At 38.9% G+C, this 18,868-nt stretch overlaps 2 protein-coding genes across 5 annotated transcripts; one reads left to right on the forward strand and one right to left on the reverse strand.

The window, feature by feature from the left end:
- Positions 1–1,051: 1,051 nt before the first annotated feature.
- angptl5 (angiopoietin-like 5) lies at positions 1,052–5,407 on the reverse strand. Its single transcript, XM_034550473.1, has 8 exons — positions 5,387–5,407; positions 3,636–3,807; positions 3,426–3,529; positions 3,242–3,335; positions 2,849–2,952; positions 2,652–2,772; positions 1,584–1,769; positions 1,052–1,425 (listed from the first exon to the last, which is right to left on the reverse strand). Exons 1-8 carry the CDS (start codon positions 5,405–5,407, stop codon positions 1,106–1,108), a joined length of 1,122 nt encoding a protein of 373 aa, XP_034406364.1. The 3' UTR covers positions 1,052–1,105.
- Positions 5,408–8,523: 3,116 nt separating this feature from the next.
- LOC117743004 (transcriptional coactivator YAP1-like) lies at positions 8,524–17,429 on the forward strand. Of its 4 annotated transcripts, none has more exons than XM_034550718.1 (9): positions 8,543–8,814; positions 9,116–9,347; positions 10,801–11,000; positions 11,676–11,830; positions 13,233–13,334; positions 13,547–13,647; positions 13,857–13,975; positions 14,278–14,378; positions 14,917–17,429. In XM_034550718.1, the coding sequence occupies exons 2-9, from the start codon at positions 9,144–9,146 to the stop codon at positions 15,096–15,098; spliced, it is 1,164 nt and encodes a 387-aa protein (XP_034406609.1). In that variant the 5' UTR covers positions 8,543–8,814; positions 9,116–9,143; the 3' UTR covers positions 15,099–17,429. The 4 variants fall into 4 exon arrangements, with proteins under 4 accessions (XP_034406612.1, XP_034406609.1, XP_034406611.1 ...); XM_034550719.1 differs by having other exon boundaries at positions 8,550–8,567; XM_034550721.1 differs by lacking the exon at positions 13,233–13,334 and having other exon boundaries at positions 8,524–8,814.
- Positions 17,430–18,868: the final 1,439 nt, after the last annotated feature.

Genomic DNA, 18,868 nt, shown 5'->3' on the forward strand with positions numbered 1-18,868 from the left:
ACAAATTCCGGCAGGGATTAAAGTTGCTGCAGAAAAAATAACACACACATCTTTGTGTATATGTAAGTATCAAATAACACACCATGTTGAGAGCGATCCACAACACCTCCTACTGGAGTGGATCGGTGGTTCAGGAGTTCACCTGCTGCTGCCAGTCACATTTTAACTTCACAGTACAGATTTACTCAGCTTGATAGTTGCTGCATTCATAGTTGCTGCTTTTAATGCTTCCCTCTATAATTTGTAAAACAAGAATAAGGTGTGTGCCTACACTTCAGGAGTTCTTTCATCATTATCTTGCATTATTCCTTTCGAAGATTGTCCAAGGCAGAAATCAGCACAGGCTCCACCACCTGTTGTAATCCGATCCCAGTATCACAATATATTGCCAGAGCATATTTAGTGTAATTGTTTCTAGGAATATAAACTGTGTATATTCACCAGCTGCTCCTAAAACTTTCCGCTGGGGTTTCTCCTGCTTTGACACAATCGTTGGAGCTCGACAGAGAACTTTGGATCAGGTCTTTTTAAGCTTTAACTAATGGTTTGATTAAGGGTTAGTACATTACTTGAGTAATACATATATGTATGTGTACAGATTGTAAAGCTCTCTGAGGCAAATTTTTAATTTGTGATTTTGGGCTATACTAAATAAATTGAATTGAATTGAATTGATGACCTGCTACTCATAAAGCAACTTGGCAACCCACAAATTGCTTTTATTAATACCTGATCAATAAAGCATTAGTTAATTATTCATCAACAATTAATAAAGCCATTAGTTTACAAACATTTTAAAACATTTAAAGGGTGCCTTAAAAGAACATTGTATTTATTTTTGTTGTTTTACTTTTCTTCCTCTGATAGACTATATTGTTTTATGTTTGTTGTTGTTATATATGCAATATTATATCAGGCATATTTGTCCTCAAGAGTCGAAGCAAAATTTCAAATGTCCAAGCAGGTGATTTGTTACAATGAGGGGAAACAATGAAAACAAGATATCCTTTCATCCGGTTTTATTAGAACTTCAGGTTCTACAACGATGCAGTGCAACTTTTACAATATGTGCTTTCTTCCTCTCTCCCTCTGCTTCTCCTCTCTGTCAGTTATTGGTTGCAATCCTCCTAATCTTCATCGTGACGGATTTGATGGTGTGTGGGACTCCGTTCTGTCTCCAGGTGTCCCACAAAATGCGCATCCTCTGCCCCTGGTTTTGCTCTGCATCTTCGGGGGAGCCGTTGAGGTTTGCCAGGCCGCACTGGTTGAACCACCATCCTGTCTGGTTGTGCTGGCCGCTGCAGCTCTCCACTGTGCGGTCGTCGATGGAGCAGGAAGGATTACAGCCGTCATTGTCCACGTCCGAGGCGCTGAAGGGAGCCGTGTCCTGGTTCTGATCCTGGTCGTAGCCGCGGAATGCATCACCTGAACACACACAGCCATGCACACAGGTATGCAGACGTGCACATGTTGATTGTGAACATATATAAGGGCATTTATCATCAGTGTGAGTTTGCATTGTGTCGGGGGGAAAAGCACAACATTTGTCGATTACTTTTACGTCTGGAATAATTAAGTCGTACCTGCGCTGCCTGCATATCTGCCCAGGTGTATACTGAAGAACAGTGTTTCATTGTTCAGGTCGAAATCATCATATGCTGCATAAGAGATGACATCATCATGGGACACCAGAGCGACGTGAAGTTGGAACCGAGTATCTTTCTGGTTTACGATATGAAATACCTTCTTCAGACCCAACCAGTGTTCTCCTGTACACACACACACACACACAAACAAACAAACACGCACACACACGTGCACACGCACACACGCACACACACACACACGCATACAAAAAAGAGATTGTGCCGTTACTAATATCATTGTCAAGTGCGCAATTAATCTCCAACATGTGTAAGTGAGACAGCATAAAATGCATCTTAAAATGCATCCTAAAGATTTAAAGAAGATTCTAAAAGATTCAACAATATCAACAAGTTGTTTTTTTACACTGCATCTTATGTTTCATATGTTGTAGCACTGAACAAACATTTACCATTATATAAGAAATTAAGAGACTGCCATTATAACACTTTCTTAAGATTTGGATTTAACATCCAGCAAATTCATGAAAAGTAAAACAGTTTACACACACTAAATAAGAATAATGAAATAACGGATCAATGCACCATGCTAATGGAAATGTTAACATAACAGCTTACAGTTTGGGGAAGGCTCTGTCTTGTTTCAACATGACAATGCTCCTGTGCACATAACCAGGTCCATAAAGATGGTTTTCCTAGTTTGGAGTGGATATTGAAAGGCCTACACAAAGGCAAAGACCTCACTAAGGCTTGTGTGGCTGAAAGACAAGAGCCAAAATATTGTTGAAAGTCTTCTCAGAGGAACACTATTCAACCATCACAATTGGATGTAATACTTTAGGTCATGTGACGTATGTATTAATGTTCATCTTACAAACTCACAGTGTCTAGGTCTGCATGTTAACTGATGTTCTTGAGCAGTGGGCCGCCACACCTTGCAGACATTAGCTGGTGTTCTTACTGTAACACCTCAACGTCCTCATGTTGATTTTAAAGCTATTTACAGGAAACAGGCTTCTGTCAGTGTCTAAAGTAATTTCACACAACCTGCAAGGTTTCCAAAGCCATCGACATAATCAGCCCAGGCTCGTTTGAAGTCAGTTAATCCATCAGTCCTCCGTTGCATCACCGTCCATCCGCCTCCCATGTAGTCCATCTCACAGAAAACCTGCAGCACAGGTTGTGTTGTTTTGACTGACGATTAAGTGACAGACTGAATGACTGAAGTATTGGTGTACATCTACCTCGAAAGAAGAGTCCGTATTCTCTGGGTGGACGATGTAAATACCACTGGGGATCTTGGGGACGACCGACAAAAGATTGTCCTTGATGTCGGTGCAGTCTCGTCCTAATCAAAGCAAACACACTCTTTTATTATCAGGAAGAAAATTAACATTCACAAGAGGATGCATTCATAAAGAAGAATGTATTTGCATCATACATTTGACATTATTTTTTGTGAAAGACATATAGTTATCAATTTATTGGTTTTAGATATACTGAAATAGTAAATGCTAGTTCATGGTGAAGAAAGCTCCTCCAGAGTCACTCCTCCTGACTATATATATATATATATATATATATATAATTTGTATGAATGCATGTTGTGTCATCACCAGTGTTTGTATGTGAGTTACCATGGGATTGCACAGGTTTGATGGAGTAGAGCTCAGCGTTGCTTCTCTGCACCTCAGAGCTGAGCGTCTGCACTTTGGTCATCAGCTCTGTGACCTGGAAATGTGACACTGGTGTTCATTCAGCCAACCAATCACACACTTACAAACCCTGTTACTAGGAGAGAAAAAGAAGACTTTACTTTACCTGACTGCTGAGGATGTCCAGGGCTCTCTCCTGCTCCTCCATCACATCCCGGATCAGCTTCCGGGTGCTGCGTCCAAACGCTAACAGAGACTGCTGTAACTGGCCTACACACACACACACCCACACACACACACACACGTTCTAAACAACAGATGATTATGGAAGATGTAACAATATAACCAGGAAAGAGATTTATTTAAATGTTTTTACCACATATTGAATGTTTCTCATCTCGTAGCAGCTTGACAGTGATGTCACATGGGATGGAGCATGTATCCTGACTTTTGACGCCTCCGGGATGTTTCTGGCCTTTGACCGAAGCATCAGAGAGGTCCTCGTTGACTATTTCTGATTGGCTGAAAAAACTGCTCTGTCCTGTGTCCTGGCAGTCAAGAGAGAACTACAGTGAGGGTTTAATCCACAGGTGAGAGTCTGCAATTATACATTGCGTGCTGTACTTGATAGAGCAGAACACAATGTGCTGACCAGCTTCTGTATCTAACCTCTCTGCCACGGTGGACACATGAACATATTAACTCATCTGGGGATCAACCACGTTGGTTGGCTACAAAAACACACAGCCACACACAACTGCAATATCCTGTTTTTAAATCCTGCAAAAAAAAACAGTGGCAGAAAATAAGAAAGCACATTTATTCTTTAATCTCGATCTTGTCAAGTTATTTTAGTCTGGGAATAAGTCCTCAGAGTTTCATATTAATATACAAATTGAATAATAATAATACCTGGCAGCTTTAATATATTTCAATGCTATAACTTGGTTTGCTTTATTTATTTACACACACACATTAACTTCACCATAACCTTAACAACTACCAGCCTAAAACCAACTTTACTCCGACCTTAACTTAGACGTATCCTAAAATCAAGTATTCACCCTAAAATATAATGATTTACATAATGGGGAAGTACAATTTGTCCAGAAAAGGAAGGCGAGTCCCTACAATGTGATCGTGTAAATTAATTTACAGTCCAAAAAGACAGAAAAACACAAACATTATATTATATTAATGATGATGTTAATGTTAAAAACAAAGAAAAGAAAAGAAAGATTCCCCATACATGATCCATCCATGATGCCTAACTCTAAAGCCTTGGATCTCCTTGATTGCGTCAGCGTTTCTTGAAGCAATTTATACTCATCTGCAAAGAAATGCTTTAATACAATCATTATTGGCACAGGTTTGAATTTGACCAAATCCAACAAGTGTCCCTATTGCTGCATGTCCCCTCTCTCTTCCCCGTTCCTGTCTATATCTGACACAGGAAATAAAGCACAAAAGAAATATAATTTAAACAATAATACAATAATCCCTGACACATTGACATGCATATCATACATACAGTGGAGGAAAGCAGATGAGGCAGAAGCAGTAGAATGACAGTTGTCATCCACATCATGTTGTCTGACTGGAATTATTTCCTGAATATCACCAGCAGTCGCTCCTTCATTGATGCTTTATTCGGCTCTTTTCCCTCACATGTCCAGCCTTGCTGCCGATTGTAGTCCGTCCTTCCTCTCAGTTGTCAAACTTCTCCCTGCTTCCTCTCTTGACTGCCTCACTTTCTCCACCTCCACCAGTCACTCCCACTTTGTTTTGTAAATTCTCATGACAACATCCCCTGTAAGACCTGGTCAGATTTATAAAAGGGCTGGTGCTAAAAGTCTGGATATGTTTCTGACAAGTAGGCTAGCTGAATGTGCTGATTCTGGATTTGTGGTAAGGAGCGATTGCCTTCCCCCTCTGTGCGTATATTTCCCATTTATTTTACAGGTTATATCCTGCCGCCAGCATTAGAAACAGATGTGGGGAACGGGAAATGAGCAGCTTGTTTTAATGTAGGAACACTTTCTCTCTGCTTGTGTCTTAGTGTGGGAGCTGAAGGTAGGATGTAGGGAAGGCATGATGGGGTGTCTCTGCCTCTCGTGCTCATGTTACCTCCCTCTTGTCTTTCTCCATGACCATTGACTCATCCAAAAACAGCCACCCAGAGGGGCAGACCAATTATTTCTTAAATGGGCAGTTAAGCAGTGAGGAAGAGAGCAACAGCACATTCCTGTCAAGGTCCAGCTGGAGTCGGCCGGCCTGTCGAGTTCCTGGAAAACTTTGCTGTGAGAGTTAAAGAAAAGCTTTGCTGCTGTTCTGAACCTGAGTGAGTTTACAGCCATGGTCAGTGAGAGGAATGTGAAAAGCCTGGTGCCCTGGCCCCGGGGCCCCCACATCTGTCCTATGTTACATGCTCTTGTAAAGCGGTCTACGCATGTGAATGACACATTATATCTTCCAGGCGAGATAATGAGAACATTCAAACAAGAGTGGTGTCTCTTTACCATAAAGCCTCGCCTACGGTCCTTGTAAAGGTATCATACATTAAAAAAAAACATTCGATGGTTGAAAGCAATGACATACTTGATGTACTTATTCATTTTCTTGTTCACTTTCTTTTCTGTATGTTGAATATAAAGCTAATGCTGAGAGACGTTAATTTAGCTTGGCATAAAGCCCAGAAGCAGGGGAAACTGCTGCTGGCTTCATATTTAGCAAACCGATATGAGAGTGTACAATGAAAGCATATATTTATGTTTACATGGAAAGAGCCCATCTCTGTCTGAAACTAAATCACTAATCAACACATTAAATCTGCTTTGTTCAGGCACTAACTCCCTCAGAAGTTGGACACCAGACGCCGGTATTTGGATATGAAAAAGTTGGGTTTTATTGACCACAAAAATGGAAAAAAGCAAAGCAACCGTAGCTGAATTTGGCCCTAATAGAGTTAAATGAAACTGAACTCTGCAGCACAGTAACTCAAAAGAAGAAATCATTATATCAGTACAAGTTACAAAACAGAATTTAAGTGTTAACAGCAGTACATTTAATAATTGCTAATAAACCAAGATACCAAATCAAACTGTGTTGGTGGTTTGAATATGGGAAAGTTGCCTGTAACTGAACATAAACCAAAAATAATAAAAAGTGGAGGTGAGTGGAATATTACATCACCAAATGTCTGAGGGTGTGGATGTGGGTGTGGCCATCACAGCATGGATCAACATATTAATTGGTGAGTTTTAGAGGTGGGAAGAGCCTTTCTAGCTGTTTCCAAGTAGGTTTTTCCATTATAATAAGTTAAGATAATCGTCTGATGCTTCAGCTGCGTGCTTTACACAGGCTGTCAGTCTTGTTGAAGCAAATTAGTGTATTTCCAGAGATAGCAAATTATCTCTTTAATAATAAAAAATATACCAACAGCAGTCGCCTAAATATATCATTGGTGAATTAGTTTTTCTTCCAAACGCATTTCAGTTTGTCCTCTCTTAAACAAAAGTTAATTTAATGATAATTAGCTTCACTCAGTGTTTTGTTTTCGTTTTTATATTCTTCTCGCCAACACATTCCAGAGTCCCAAGCTCCTAAATAAATACTTGAATATGAAATTATTTGTTTGTGAAATTAAACCAGTTGTCTTTTCTAACTGTTTTGATGGGAATGAGCAGAGGCACGTGATAAGTCACCGTGTGTGTGTCACTGGTGTGGTCGGGCCCTCTGAAAGGGCACTGATAAAGAAATCCGGCAGAGGTAATAATCACAAAACACATTTACATCACAAAAAGTTAATCATTTTGAAAGTTATGAAAAACAAAATAAGCTTCATATGTGTTCAAATATAGGACAGTGCCATCTGCTGCGCTTTGGTTTGTACTACATGACAATTGTGAATATGTTTATCTTTTTTCCTGTGGGGCCTCTGAATTCTTCACACACAGAAACTACTGATAATTTTAGAACAAATTGTAGTAGTGCATATTGTCTTATCAATGATAACTGAACACCATGTATAAAAAAAGCATGTCTTACTGTGTCAACAACAATTCTTTATTGAATCAACACAATATTGAGAGGAACACAGAATGAACTTCAAATAGAAGTATTGTTGCAAATGACTCAGGTGAGCAACATGTTGGCATCAAAACCCCAGAGAGGCATGCACATCATGACAGTTATGACAGTTGATTTACAAATATTGAACCAAAATACTAATCTAATCTAAATCCAAATAAATTAAAGATATACAAGTATAACATCTTCTAATTCCTTAACATTCAGTTGTATCCTTATATTTCCCCTCAAGCAGCTTGTTAAAATTATTTTATTCCACTCTGTTTGACATCATATCTTCTTAGATTAGATTTAATGTGCACACAGTAAGAACAATGAAATGCTGTTTAGCACCAAACCAGATGCAAACATTAGCCCATATAAAGATATACAGTAAGAAGATTAGCAAATGTAAAGAATGACACATTACTGTGAGAAGAGATGTCACTGTGATCCGTACAAAAACAAAACAATATACAAAGTGAGAAGTGAGAATAAACATTGTGTGTGAAAAATATCCTTCCATGAGTTTTATTACCAATTGTAAAACGTCCCACTCCATCTATATCAACTCTGTTGGCTTCTGATGACTCAATAACTTAATGAGTTATTGGATGCATTGTGAATAATAACACCATTCCATGCAGACATTTTTTCTTGAATTCAATCTGTTGGCCAGCTGAGCTGCGGCTCGCTGTGCGCGTGTCTTCCACTAGAGGGCAGGGCACTGTGGCTGCGGGACTGCATTCACAAACAGGCTCTGGCTGAGTTGGCCTCATCAGGGGCGGATGTTTTCTCAGTGCAACTTCCCAATCTCCCCCCCCCCCAAAAAAAGCCAGACCAGAAAATACCCCACGCCTCATTTCTCCTCTCAGTGTATCATCTTCGGGTTTCTCTTGCCACCTCTGTCTCCACTTGGCTCTCTGCCTCTTTCCTTCAGCAGGAGAAATCCGCACTAACTGGAAACTGTAGGGGGGTTAAAGCAAAGGCTATCAGTTGACTCTACTGTCACGGATTTTCGTGCATTTTCAGGTCTGAAAGTGACATGTTTGATACAATTGGAGCTGTAAATAAAACAATAATAAACTTGTGTTCAAAGCCGTGTTGTTGTTGTTTAAGTCTGCTCAGAGTGAAATACTTCCCCTGCAACTACTGCGGCAGCTTTAAACCCCGCAACCCCGCCCCTCAGCACTATCACATGAATCTGGACTCAACAGTGGATGTGAGAAAAAGTTTGGAGGTCTCGCTGGAATCACTTTTCTCCCACTAGTTTCACATTTGTTCACGTTTTTTTTTCCCACTCGAGAAGACTTTTAGGTTAACGTTTGCATCGGAAATCGGTGTCCGACTGAGTATTTTCCCGGCTGTGATTTCTCCAGTTTATTTTCCCTGTAGGAATACGGAGAGAGAGAGGGAGAGAGAGAGGGAGGGAGGGAGAGAGAGAGAGAGAGAGAGAGAGAGGGGGGAAACGGTCTGGCTGCTTGAAGGTATGTGGGAGGCATGTAACGTGTTGTACGCTGTTGAGATTGATTTTTGTCAGCGATCACTGCTTTAACTTGCGCTCTTTCGACTTCTTTACCCGACGATTGAGCTTCGTTTCACAGCTGATTAACTTCCGAGATGTAACAGTTTGAAACAGACAAGGACACACACGTTCAAATGGGGTGGGGGGTGGGGGGTGTTAAAGTGTAAACAAATCCGATCATATCTGCAGCACTCAGCCGCTTCTAGTATTAACGAGTCTGACGTTTATTTTCTGTTTGTTTGTGTGTTGTAACTTTTCGACAGATTTGTTTCGACACCAAACTTTGGCGACATGGACGCGCACCGCGGCGCGCCTCCGGTCGGGCAGCAGATCGTGCACGTCCGCGGGGACTCGCAGACGGAGCTGGAGGCCCTCTTCAGCGCCGTGATGAACCCCAGCAAGTCGGCCAGACAGCCGTCCTCTCTGCCCATGAGGATGAGGAAACTGCCGGACTCCTTCTTCAGGCAGCCGGATTCTCGAGGCCACTCCAGACAAGTATTACAAACTGCACCATGCTGGTTTACTGAGCAACACTCATGTGTCCAGACCACAAACGACGTCAACTATGGAGAAAGTAGCCCTGCAATGCACACTGAGTGACCAGAGCAACAGTAATCCTCTGCAATGCCAACACACGGTCTGCAGTGAGTGATGGCGTTGCATACAAAAAAAATAAATATAGGAAAAGCTGTTTCTTATTCCTAGTTGGTTTACCTTCTGTATCTTCATACCGGAGAGGGACAATATATCAATAACACTCCAGAAATTGATAACTTAATTAATCCAGATCATTTTTATATGTCCGCTTAGATTGGTTTGAAAATTACAATAATTGTCATTATTGCTTCATCTACAGATTATTTTCCTAATTGTTAGATTTTTTTTGTTTATGAATTAGTGGAAAAAATACTGCTCAGTACAAGTTCCCACAGCCCACGGTGAGGTCTGCTTTTAGTCGACCAACACTCCAAAAAAAACCTAATATATTTAATTTACTATCATGTAAACAAACAGCATCATATCCACACATGTGAGAAGCTGCAACCAGCACATTTATGCTATTAAAACAAATGATTGAAAAACAATTCAACACTAATTGAGTGAGGGTTTATTTTCGTCACCTGTTACTCTATTCTGATTCAGTTTTTACCTGATTTGGGCATATTTTTTTGTACTTTTAAGACTTTCATCCTTGCCACAGAAAACTCTTCTGTTGTTTTATTGACGGATGCACTAATAGTTGAAGCAGCAAACTATAGAATATGCCCGATATTGCCTCAAATACTCAATATAATATGATAAAATTAGCACTTAGCTGGCTATATTTGAAGGTGTTTCTGAGTTTTTCCCAAGAAACCCATTCATCATCATTATGAATTGGAATATAAATGATCCCACTAGATTTGTTCAAGCGACATTGAGTGAAGATCCTCGTATTTTTCATGGCTATTCCCAAGCAGGTCACATGTTGGCCCGATCCTCTCGACTAGAAAGCTGTAACAGAGTTTTACCTGCACTCCCAACTGTCCGTTACCAACAAAGATGCCTTTCCGACCATATATTTCACGTTGAATGGGTTATAAATTGTTTATGTTTCATTACCAACAAACACCTCTTGACTCTTTCGCTTTTGATTTGTAGGTGTGACTCTAACATCGATATTTTATTAACCATATTATCACTAAAAAATCTGAACTATTGACTGATCTGTTCACTAGATTTCAGAGAACTTCCTAAAGAATATATATATATATATATATATATATATATATATATATATATATATATATATATATATTCTAAAGTAAAGGAGCCAATTTCACAGTTCTTCCTCTCAGCGTTTGTTTTTGCAGCTTGGCTCCAAACCTTTTCTTCTTGGTGGTTTATTTTTCTGATTGCTGTTGGTGTCTCGTTGTGGGAGTTGTTAATCCTGATTGTTTCTCGTCAGGCCAGTTCGGATGGAGGTGTGTGTGGCTCCCTCACTCCTCATCACGTCCGCGCCCATTCCTCCCCTGCCTCCCTTCCAGTCAACTCACTCTCCACTCAAGCAGCTGATGTAGCGGCAGCACCAATCATACCTGATGACGTGCCACTCCCCCACGGTTGGGAAATGGCCAAAACACCTACTGGCCAACGATACTTCCTCAAGTAAGGCCGAACCTCTGTTTATCTTTGCGTTCGATCTGTCGCACTGCAGGTTACCCGAAAGGTTTCTATTCAGAATGACCCAAAGAGTCAGCTCCACCTTGTTCTCACATCTACATTTCTATATCTGCTCTCAACCTGTTTGGCTGCAACTAATGATCATTCTTAGTTCAATTTAATAATCAATTCAACTGTCAAACGCTGTACATCTTCACATTTGAGAAGCTGAGAGAAGCAAATCTCTATTTTTGCTAATAATAATTGAAATTATAATATTATTAAAATTATCAAAACGTTATCTCGATCATCAAACTGATTTAATCAACCAATCACTACTTTTGTTAAATCCATTTAAAATGCTTCTTTAGATTGTTACAGAAACTATCCTTCTTGAATATTTTGCTTGAGAAATTATATAATTCAAAGTAAAGGTAAATTTCAGCAGTGCAGGACTCAAACTAATCCGTTGCATGCAAACAGAAAATGTGCCAACTAGTTTTGCAACCTGTGTGGTTTCAGTCAGTTTTATTCATGAGAGCACATGGCCCGACAGCTCACACACCTGTCAAAGGCTACTGGTAGTACAGGTAAAGCAGGTCCCATGTTAAAACGTGCCTCGCAGTTCGTATCCATCAGGTTACAGATGCAGATATGTTGAGACTTGTTGTGTGTTTGCAGTCACCTGGATAAGACGACTACTTGGCACGACCCTCGACTTTCACAGCTTCAGTCAGCTGCAGCTCAGCATCCCATCTCTGGCACTCCGGTCCACGCCCACTCCCTCAGCAACCCAGCACCCACCACGCAACCACAGAACATCAACCCAGAGACAGGTATCACTCAGCTCCCCTCTCCTCACCACCCAGTTCCTTTTAAAAGCACAGACACACTTTTCATAGTTGAACTCCATCAACAGTCTTTGCTGGGTGAGATCTCTTCGGGATTTCGTTTTTGGTCTCTATGTCTATGGCTCTGGTGACTTTGGTGGGAATTATCAAATTATTATTTTGTAGATTAAAGCCTAAAAGACCCAGATGATTGAAACTGCTATAAAACAAGAGATGTGACTCTACTTATACAGGTTTTTATTATCTAGATGCAAGTCTCATAGCTTATTGGACTGTCATCTTTTCATAAATTCTACTTGTGTAACATTTTTAAAGAGCCGGTTTACCCAAATAACAAAAGATAAATTCCTATTTATTTTATTTTTGCGTTTATAAAACAGAAACAATAGACAGCTGAAAAGAAGACAGACATGATACAATCACATAGTCAGCATCTTTAATGATGTTTCATTGTCTTAAGGTGCCAACATGGACATTGAAACAGGTTTTGTTCCTCTAATGAACCCTCCTATTCATACTTGATTACTAATGCACTTCCAATATAACTGATGAGTGATGTATTCCACAGACATATTTCTGTGCAAAAATGTATTCAAAACCTTATCTGAAGCTAAGATGAGGCTAGATCTTCAGATATCTTTTAATGTCAGTTGTTTGTTACCGTCCCACCCTTGCAGCTTAACAGGGAAACACTGTCTAGGAGAAACAAAGAGGAAACTTTTGAATACAGGTTCGCACAGGATTGTGTTTTTTGTCATTTACACAGGAGCCATGTCAGCAAGAGAATTTAACAGCATGAACAGGAAGCAAAAACTATTACAATGTTCACATGGGTACCTCATTATCATTTTAAGACTGATTATAAACCTATCCTTTAAACCCCTGGGCCGCCGAAGCGTCTCTGTTTTCCACCACAGCACGTCATAAATAAATCAATGTCAAAATATCAATGAAAGCAAGTTTTAATTTTTTTTAAAACTATGTCCCGGTCACGCTAGATAATCCCACTGTGAACAGTTTTCATTTGAACTACTTTCTAATGAAGAAATAATCCCAATGCAAACCTTCCATAATGTGTGTAATTAAAGAAAAAATAATCAGTGGATTATCCAGAATAATGGGAATAGTCGTTCTGCAAAAAGATGTTGCTGTTGAATATTTTTATTGTAATTTGACTAAATGGAGCTTTTAAGAGGAAAATATTTGTTTCCACACTGTCGCTATTTACCCTCTAACCCTCACTTCTATTTATAAACCCTCTATAAACTAAAAGCTATGCAGACATTGAAGGACATGGGCCAGATTTGTACTTTTCTACTCTCAACACTCTCAACATGCTCTCCATCCACCATTTGCCTTCTCACTGTGTACTTTCACTGCTGTTCAGGTCCAGTGCCTGAAGGCTGGGAGAAGGCTGTGACTGCGGATGGAGAGGTGTTCTACATCGATCACATAAATAAGACCACCGCGTGGGTCGACCCGCGTCTAGGTAGCAAACTATCAAATTTGTGTCTCCTGACTAGACAATTCTAGTTTGTCAATGAGAAGCATTTTGTTCCAATATCCACCATCACAAGTTGCTGTTTGGCAACAAACATAAGAAAGATCGCAACGTTTTGACATGCTCTCCTCATATTTGTCATTGCTGAAATGTTTACTTAATTGTCAAAATGTTCTTTTCCTGTTAATTTTATGTTCCAGCCCAGAAGATGAACACGGGCATCCTTGGCTTGGCACTACAGCAAAGGCAGGAAAAGGAAAGGCTCAGATGCAAACAAGGCCTCCCTCCACAAATCACACAGGTCAGAGGTTAAATAAAACTACTTGGATGTACCGTCAAAAGAAATTAATTTCATTTTAAATCACTCAACACAAGCTGCAAGCTTCATTTACAATATTTCTAGTCTATCTAGCCTAATCTATTCTGGCCTTTAGGCTTAGATTGAACAGTTTTTAAACTATTGTTTCATGTCAAAGGAGCTGGAGTCTGAGTCTGGTGTCTTTCTTGTAGGAGGCAGGAGGAAGGAACCAGATGCCTGGTGGGATGGACCATGACAGGAACGCACAGACGCTCGTCCCTTCTCTGGATGTCAGGATCAGAGCCTCCAACCACGAACCCACACTCAATGGGTGAGTTCATGTTTAATAGTACGTATATCTACTGTAGATCTCTTTTAATGTAGTATTCATTTCCACAGTGCTGTAGTCATTAAGAGACCACATCCTTTGCTTAAAGTAAAAGCAGTAACTAGTGTAGAAATGCCATTGAAAATCTACTTTTCCCGAGTAAATTAATCTAAAGAATGGCCACTTCCAGAATGATCTTTTGATCTCGCTGCAAGCCGTTTTTACGTGTTTCGATGACTCATTTTGTTTTTTTAACAGATGACAATCTGATATAAAGGAATGTTTATGTGTGTGTTCTTGTGCAGAGCTCACTCTCGCAACGAGAGCACTGACAGCGGTCTGAGTGTCAGCAGCTTACCCCGCTCATCGGACCACATGTTGAGCTCTGTGGATCACATGGACACTGGTAACACACACACACTCACACGTGCACACCAGTTTATTTTGGGATCAGAGAGTAAATGTGTCACATATTTAGCCAGTGTTAATGTCATGATTTTGGCTTATTTAGCTGCTATACTTATACATTATGTATCTTAGAACTAAGATATATAATTAGCTATGGCAGTAACCTTTCTAAAGAGTGTAATTTGAGATAATTTATTTTTGAATCAACAAAAATAGCTTACCCAAGTAAGTCAGTGGTAATGCGAAGGGGAAAAAATAGCTGTGTGAACAGTTTTGCTGATTACATCTACAAATATACACATAAGGAACACAGAAAAAAGGCCTTGACTGACTGCTACTTTGAATTGCAACCTTTTTTTGTCTATTAAACAGAAACAAAGATGGAAAACATGAATCGTGCATTTTATTTGTGTAGATACACACTTCCTGTGCGAAAAAAAAAGAATACACACACGGGTACATGTGCAGCTGGAATAACGAAAATGCTCGCAGCTCAATGTTGATCAACACAGTTCTTCTTCTCTGACTTCTTCCAGGTGACTCCGGCGAGACGTCCTCGATGACCGTACAGGAGTCGATGTCTGTGCTCCCGATGTCTGAGGGGGAGGAGCTAATGCCTTGCATCCCCGAGGGTCTCAGTTCAGACCTTCTGATGGACATGGAGACCGTTCTCTCCGGGTCACACATGGACAGAGACAGCCTGCTCACCTGGCTATAGACACACCCAGCCACAGCCCCAAATACGGGTTGACATCAAATTTTCATGACATGACTGAGAATTCTGGAGAATCATTGGCTTCAATAGTGGTACAGAACAACGTTACTGAGAGAATAATATGCTACTGCTGAATGATGGATCCCTAACACTACTCGCACCCTGAGGAATGAAAAAACCTGACCCTCGCAGAAGGTGGTAAGCTGCTGGCGTTCTCCTCTTTTTGTGCTCAGTTTTACAAAGCTGCATGACAGAGCATCCGTATTTTCACAACACTCCTTTCTATCCCGACTTGGGTAATGGTGTTTGCCGCAAACTTTAAAACACACAGTGTCAGGTCAATGAAGTCTGGATGTAGCAGTTAAGGAAATGTAAAAAGAAAAAGAGACATGTTCAAATAACATAGAAGTCGTTTAAAATATATCATACCCACATTGGCCTCTGTTACCTCATATAGCTTGTGGCATAAAAGAGCAACATCTAGTGCTACTACCTCCTAAGTAGCCTGTAATTTGTGATTTTAATGCTTGTTAAAACATAACGTCTTAAGAAGCGTCATGACTAAGAGCAAATCATGAATTATAGAAATTATCTGGATTAACGCTACATTGGTTGCATACAACCAAAAATCTCTGCTCAAAATATTCAAAGCTAACATTACCAGAGCTGCATACCACTGCCACCCAGACACATCAGGGGTAGAGGATGCACCCTTGTGGAGAGCCAGTAGATTAAGAACACTCTAAAGAGTTGTCAGTTGAAATGCTCAGAAGCCAAAAACAGTATTAAAGCCCTCATCAGAGTCTGTGTGGAATATCTTTGAAGTTTTTTGTACTTAAGTTAAGGAGGTTAAGCTTTATCTTTGGTCACTTTTAGCCTTCTTGCCTAACAAATGATAGCCTGTCAAAACCCTTAAGTTTCAGAAAAATACCTTTTGGGTACTAAAACTGAAATAAAATGTGTATTTATGGACCTCTTTTTAGAGAAAGGAATATAAAGAAGATGTCTACAGTGAATGAACACATTTTCAGTCTGATGCAATCCAACACAATACAGGGTTTTCCCAGGAAGACTAATCACGACACATCCGGTCTTCTGATTTATTTAGTTAATGGACAACTATAGCCCCACTTTTTCCATTGAGTTATATTGAATGTGTTAATTATATTACATTAGCCCAACTCCATGCTAATACCCTGCAACAGCCTTGCTATAAAATGGCTTTTTTGAAGTTACTAATACCCAGGTTTTGTTAATACTGTCTTAGTTGTTTTTTTAGTTTTATTGGATTGCATTTTATTAAGTGTTAGTCATTTTTTCCCCTCCAGCTTTGAATATAAGCTTCACAAAGGTAGTATTTATTGGAGATTTGTTTTATTGAATTGCATGATATTGTACAGTTGTGATATTATTATGTTCGCCCCTTTTAAGAAATGATGCCACAGAGTTGCCATCCTTTCTCTCTTCTTGGTGTGCAGCAGAGATTTTAGCTTGACTTCTAAACTGGCCCTGGACCTTAAATGAAAAGTATTCAATTTATCCATTTTCTCCACTTTTCCCACTATTGGCTGAATACATTCCTAATAATTTCCTTTTCATCAAATCTTAAACATGTATTTATTCAGTGGCATCATAGATTTGTTATTCCCACAGAAACACATTCTCCTCACATAGCTCCTTAACTATAAATCTTACCATATATATTTCCGAAATCAATTAGCAGGCTCTTGAAACTTATGTAAGTTCTATATCTGTCACTGTCTTTTTTTACATACGTTGCATCTATGATCACAGTATCACCATCTCTTTCTTAAAAAACACAATTTATCATCACCCTGAGTTGAGAGAGAAATATAAATATAGTACTGCATTACCCTATTCAGAATATTTTACAGCAAATACAATATTTAATTTTCACCCATTAGCAGGCTCTTGAAACTTACGGTTAAATGGAATATCAGAAAAACACAGTAGACTCAAAACCCTTCATCTCTTCATAATTATGTTTAACCCTAACTTAAAGGTCATCTGGTACTGAATTTCACAACAGAAGAAAGTTTCAAGAACCTGTAAAGAGATGTTCTCTATTATATGTACACAATTAGATGCCTGGAACAATAGAAGAAACGCATTCAAGTTTCTAAAGCAGATCAACATAGTTTACTCAATACAGTGATGTGCAGGATTTGTTGTAATGCACAAAAACATGCAAAATCCATGTTAGAATACTTTTTACATAATCCTGTCAGGGCCATGAAGATATTATTTTATTGTCTGTGTGTGCATGTTTTCCACTCTTAAAGAGCTGTTTTGTAAGTGAGAACGGGGAAAATACTGTGCTTTTTAAAAATGGATTTCATTGGGAGAGTCATATGATGAGTGGAGGACCTTTCCATGCCACTTTACAAAAGCAACCTACTAATTGTGGATGCTGTGTTCTTGGTATATTTTGTTCCAACTGCAAGTGCTATCTGGTGCTGTATTACAGTCATCAATAAGGGGAGCTCTTTAATTCTCCTTTTGTTAGTTACACTATATAATAAGTATATAATCTGTTTTTGTCTGCTGGGTTGTTTCTGTGTTCATATTCTATCTGAATTTGAAGCTGTTAATTATTGGTGAGAGCCTTTCTTCAAACCAGCTTCCTTTTTATGTATACAGTATTTAGAGGTAAAGACTTTCTTCACAACGCCCCAAATAACGTGCCAATCCACCTGATCTTTTCTAAATTAAAGTGCCATGGGCCGGGAGCAACTTACTGTTCATACATGTAATGCAACACACTACCTAGCCTTTTATTTATCTTAGCATGCATGACACTTGCTATGTATGTTACATTATAATTATGTTTATTACCCTATTTACAGAGAGTTTGGAGGCAATCAGACTTCTTTTTTTTACATTGGTATGCATGTGCTTTATATATTTCTTCTTACTCTCACTGTAATCATTTTAAAGGAGTTTTTGTTTAATAAAAATGTTAAATACACGTGGCAAATGGTAGTTTCTAGCGTGTATTGTCTGCTGTGTGGTAATGAAACTACACCTTGATGACTACACAATTTGTTATTTTAGCTTAATTTATGTCAGTTGGGTATGGGATAAAAGGGCAAATTAGTGTTGTATTATTTAAACACTAACCTCCTATTAGGCTTCTGCTCGAAAATTACATACCCAAACTAAAGAGGGTGTATCTAAAAGGTCTATTTGAATAACCTTTTTTTATAATAACAATAATAATTGTGAGTGTTTGTTCAGATATATAACTATCAGTCTATATGTTACTGGTTATTATTAAATGAAGTGACACATTTAAAAGTTTCAGATTTGTCTGGGAGGAAAAAAAACTTTTAGGAAGAAAGATATTTAGGAATGATGCAGCTGACTGTTTAAACCTTTTCTAAATCATAGTACAATAAGTGATAAGTCTTTTTGCAAAGGTTGACTGTAATAAAGTGAAGCAGAAAATAAATGATTTAGTAAAGAAAATTCAGGCGAGATCTGTCATTTTCTCTTCCTTTCCTTCACTAATCTTTTCTTTATTATTCAAGTTGGTTTTAGAGCATGTACAAGTGGATGATATATTATTAAATCCCTGATTCTTCTGTAAAAAATAGTATTAATTATTTATATATATATATACCAATACTAGAAAGGTATTATAATATTCTGTCCATTTAAATAGTACTTGTGTGTGTGTATATATATATATATATATACAATTATTTTTTAATCAACATAATCATAATCATCACACAATCAAGATTCCTGAC

The sequence above is a fragment of the Cyclopterus lumpus genome, chromosome 14 (genome assembly GCF_009769545.1).
Source record: "Cyclopterus lumpus isolate fCycLum1 chromosome 14, fCycLum1.pri, whole genome shotgun sequence".
NCBI lineage: Eukaryota > Metazoa > Chordata > Actinopteri > Perciformes > Cyclopteridae > Cyclopterus > Cyclopterus lumpus.

Excerpts from the sequence above, each read along its gene's own strand:
- angptl5 (XM_034550473.1), bottom strand. The coding sequence starts at position 5,407 with ATGGAGAAAGACAAGAGGGAG. Across the intron at positions 3,808-5,386 it reads TGGAGAAAGACAAGAGGGAG|GACACAGGACAGAGCAGTTT; the intron begins GTAACATGAGCA and ends CTTGACTGCCAG. Across the intron at positions 1,426-1,583 it reads CAGATATGCAGGCAGCGCAG|GTGATGCATTCCGCGGCTAC; the intron begins GTACGACTTAAT and ends GTGTGTGTTCAG.
- LOC117743004 (XM_034550718.1), top strand. The coding sequence starts at position 9,144 with ATGGACGCGCACCGCGGCGCGCCTCCGGTCGGGCAGCAGATCGTGCAC. Across the intron at positions 13,335-13,546 it reads GTGGGTCGACCCGCGTCTAG|CCCAGAAGATGAACACGGGC; the intron begins GTAGCAAACTAT and ends TTTATGTTCCAG. Across the intron at positions 13,648-13,856 it reads TCCCTCCACAAATCACACAG|GAGGCAGGAGGAAGGAACCA; the intron begins GTCAGAGGTTAA and ends TCTTTCTTGTAG.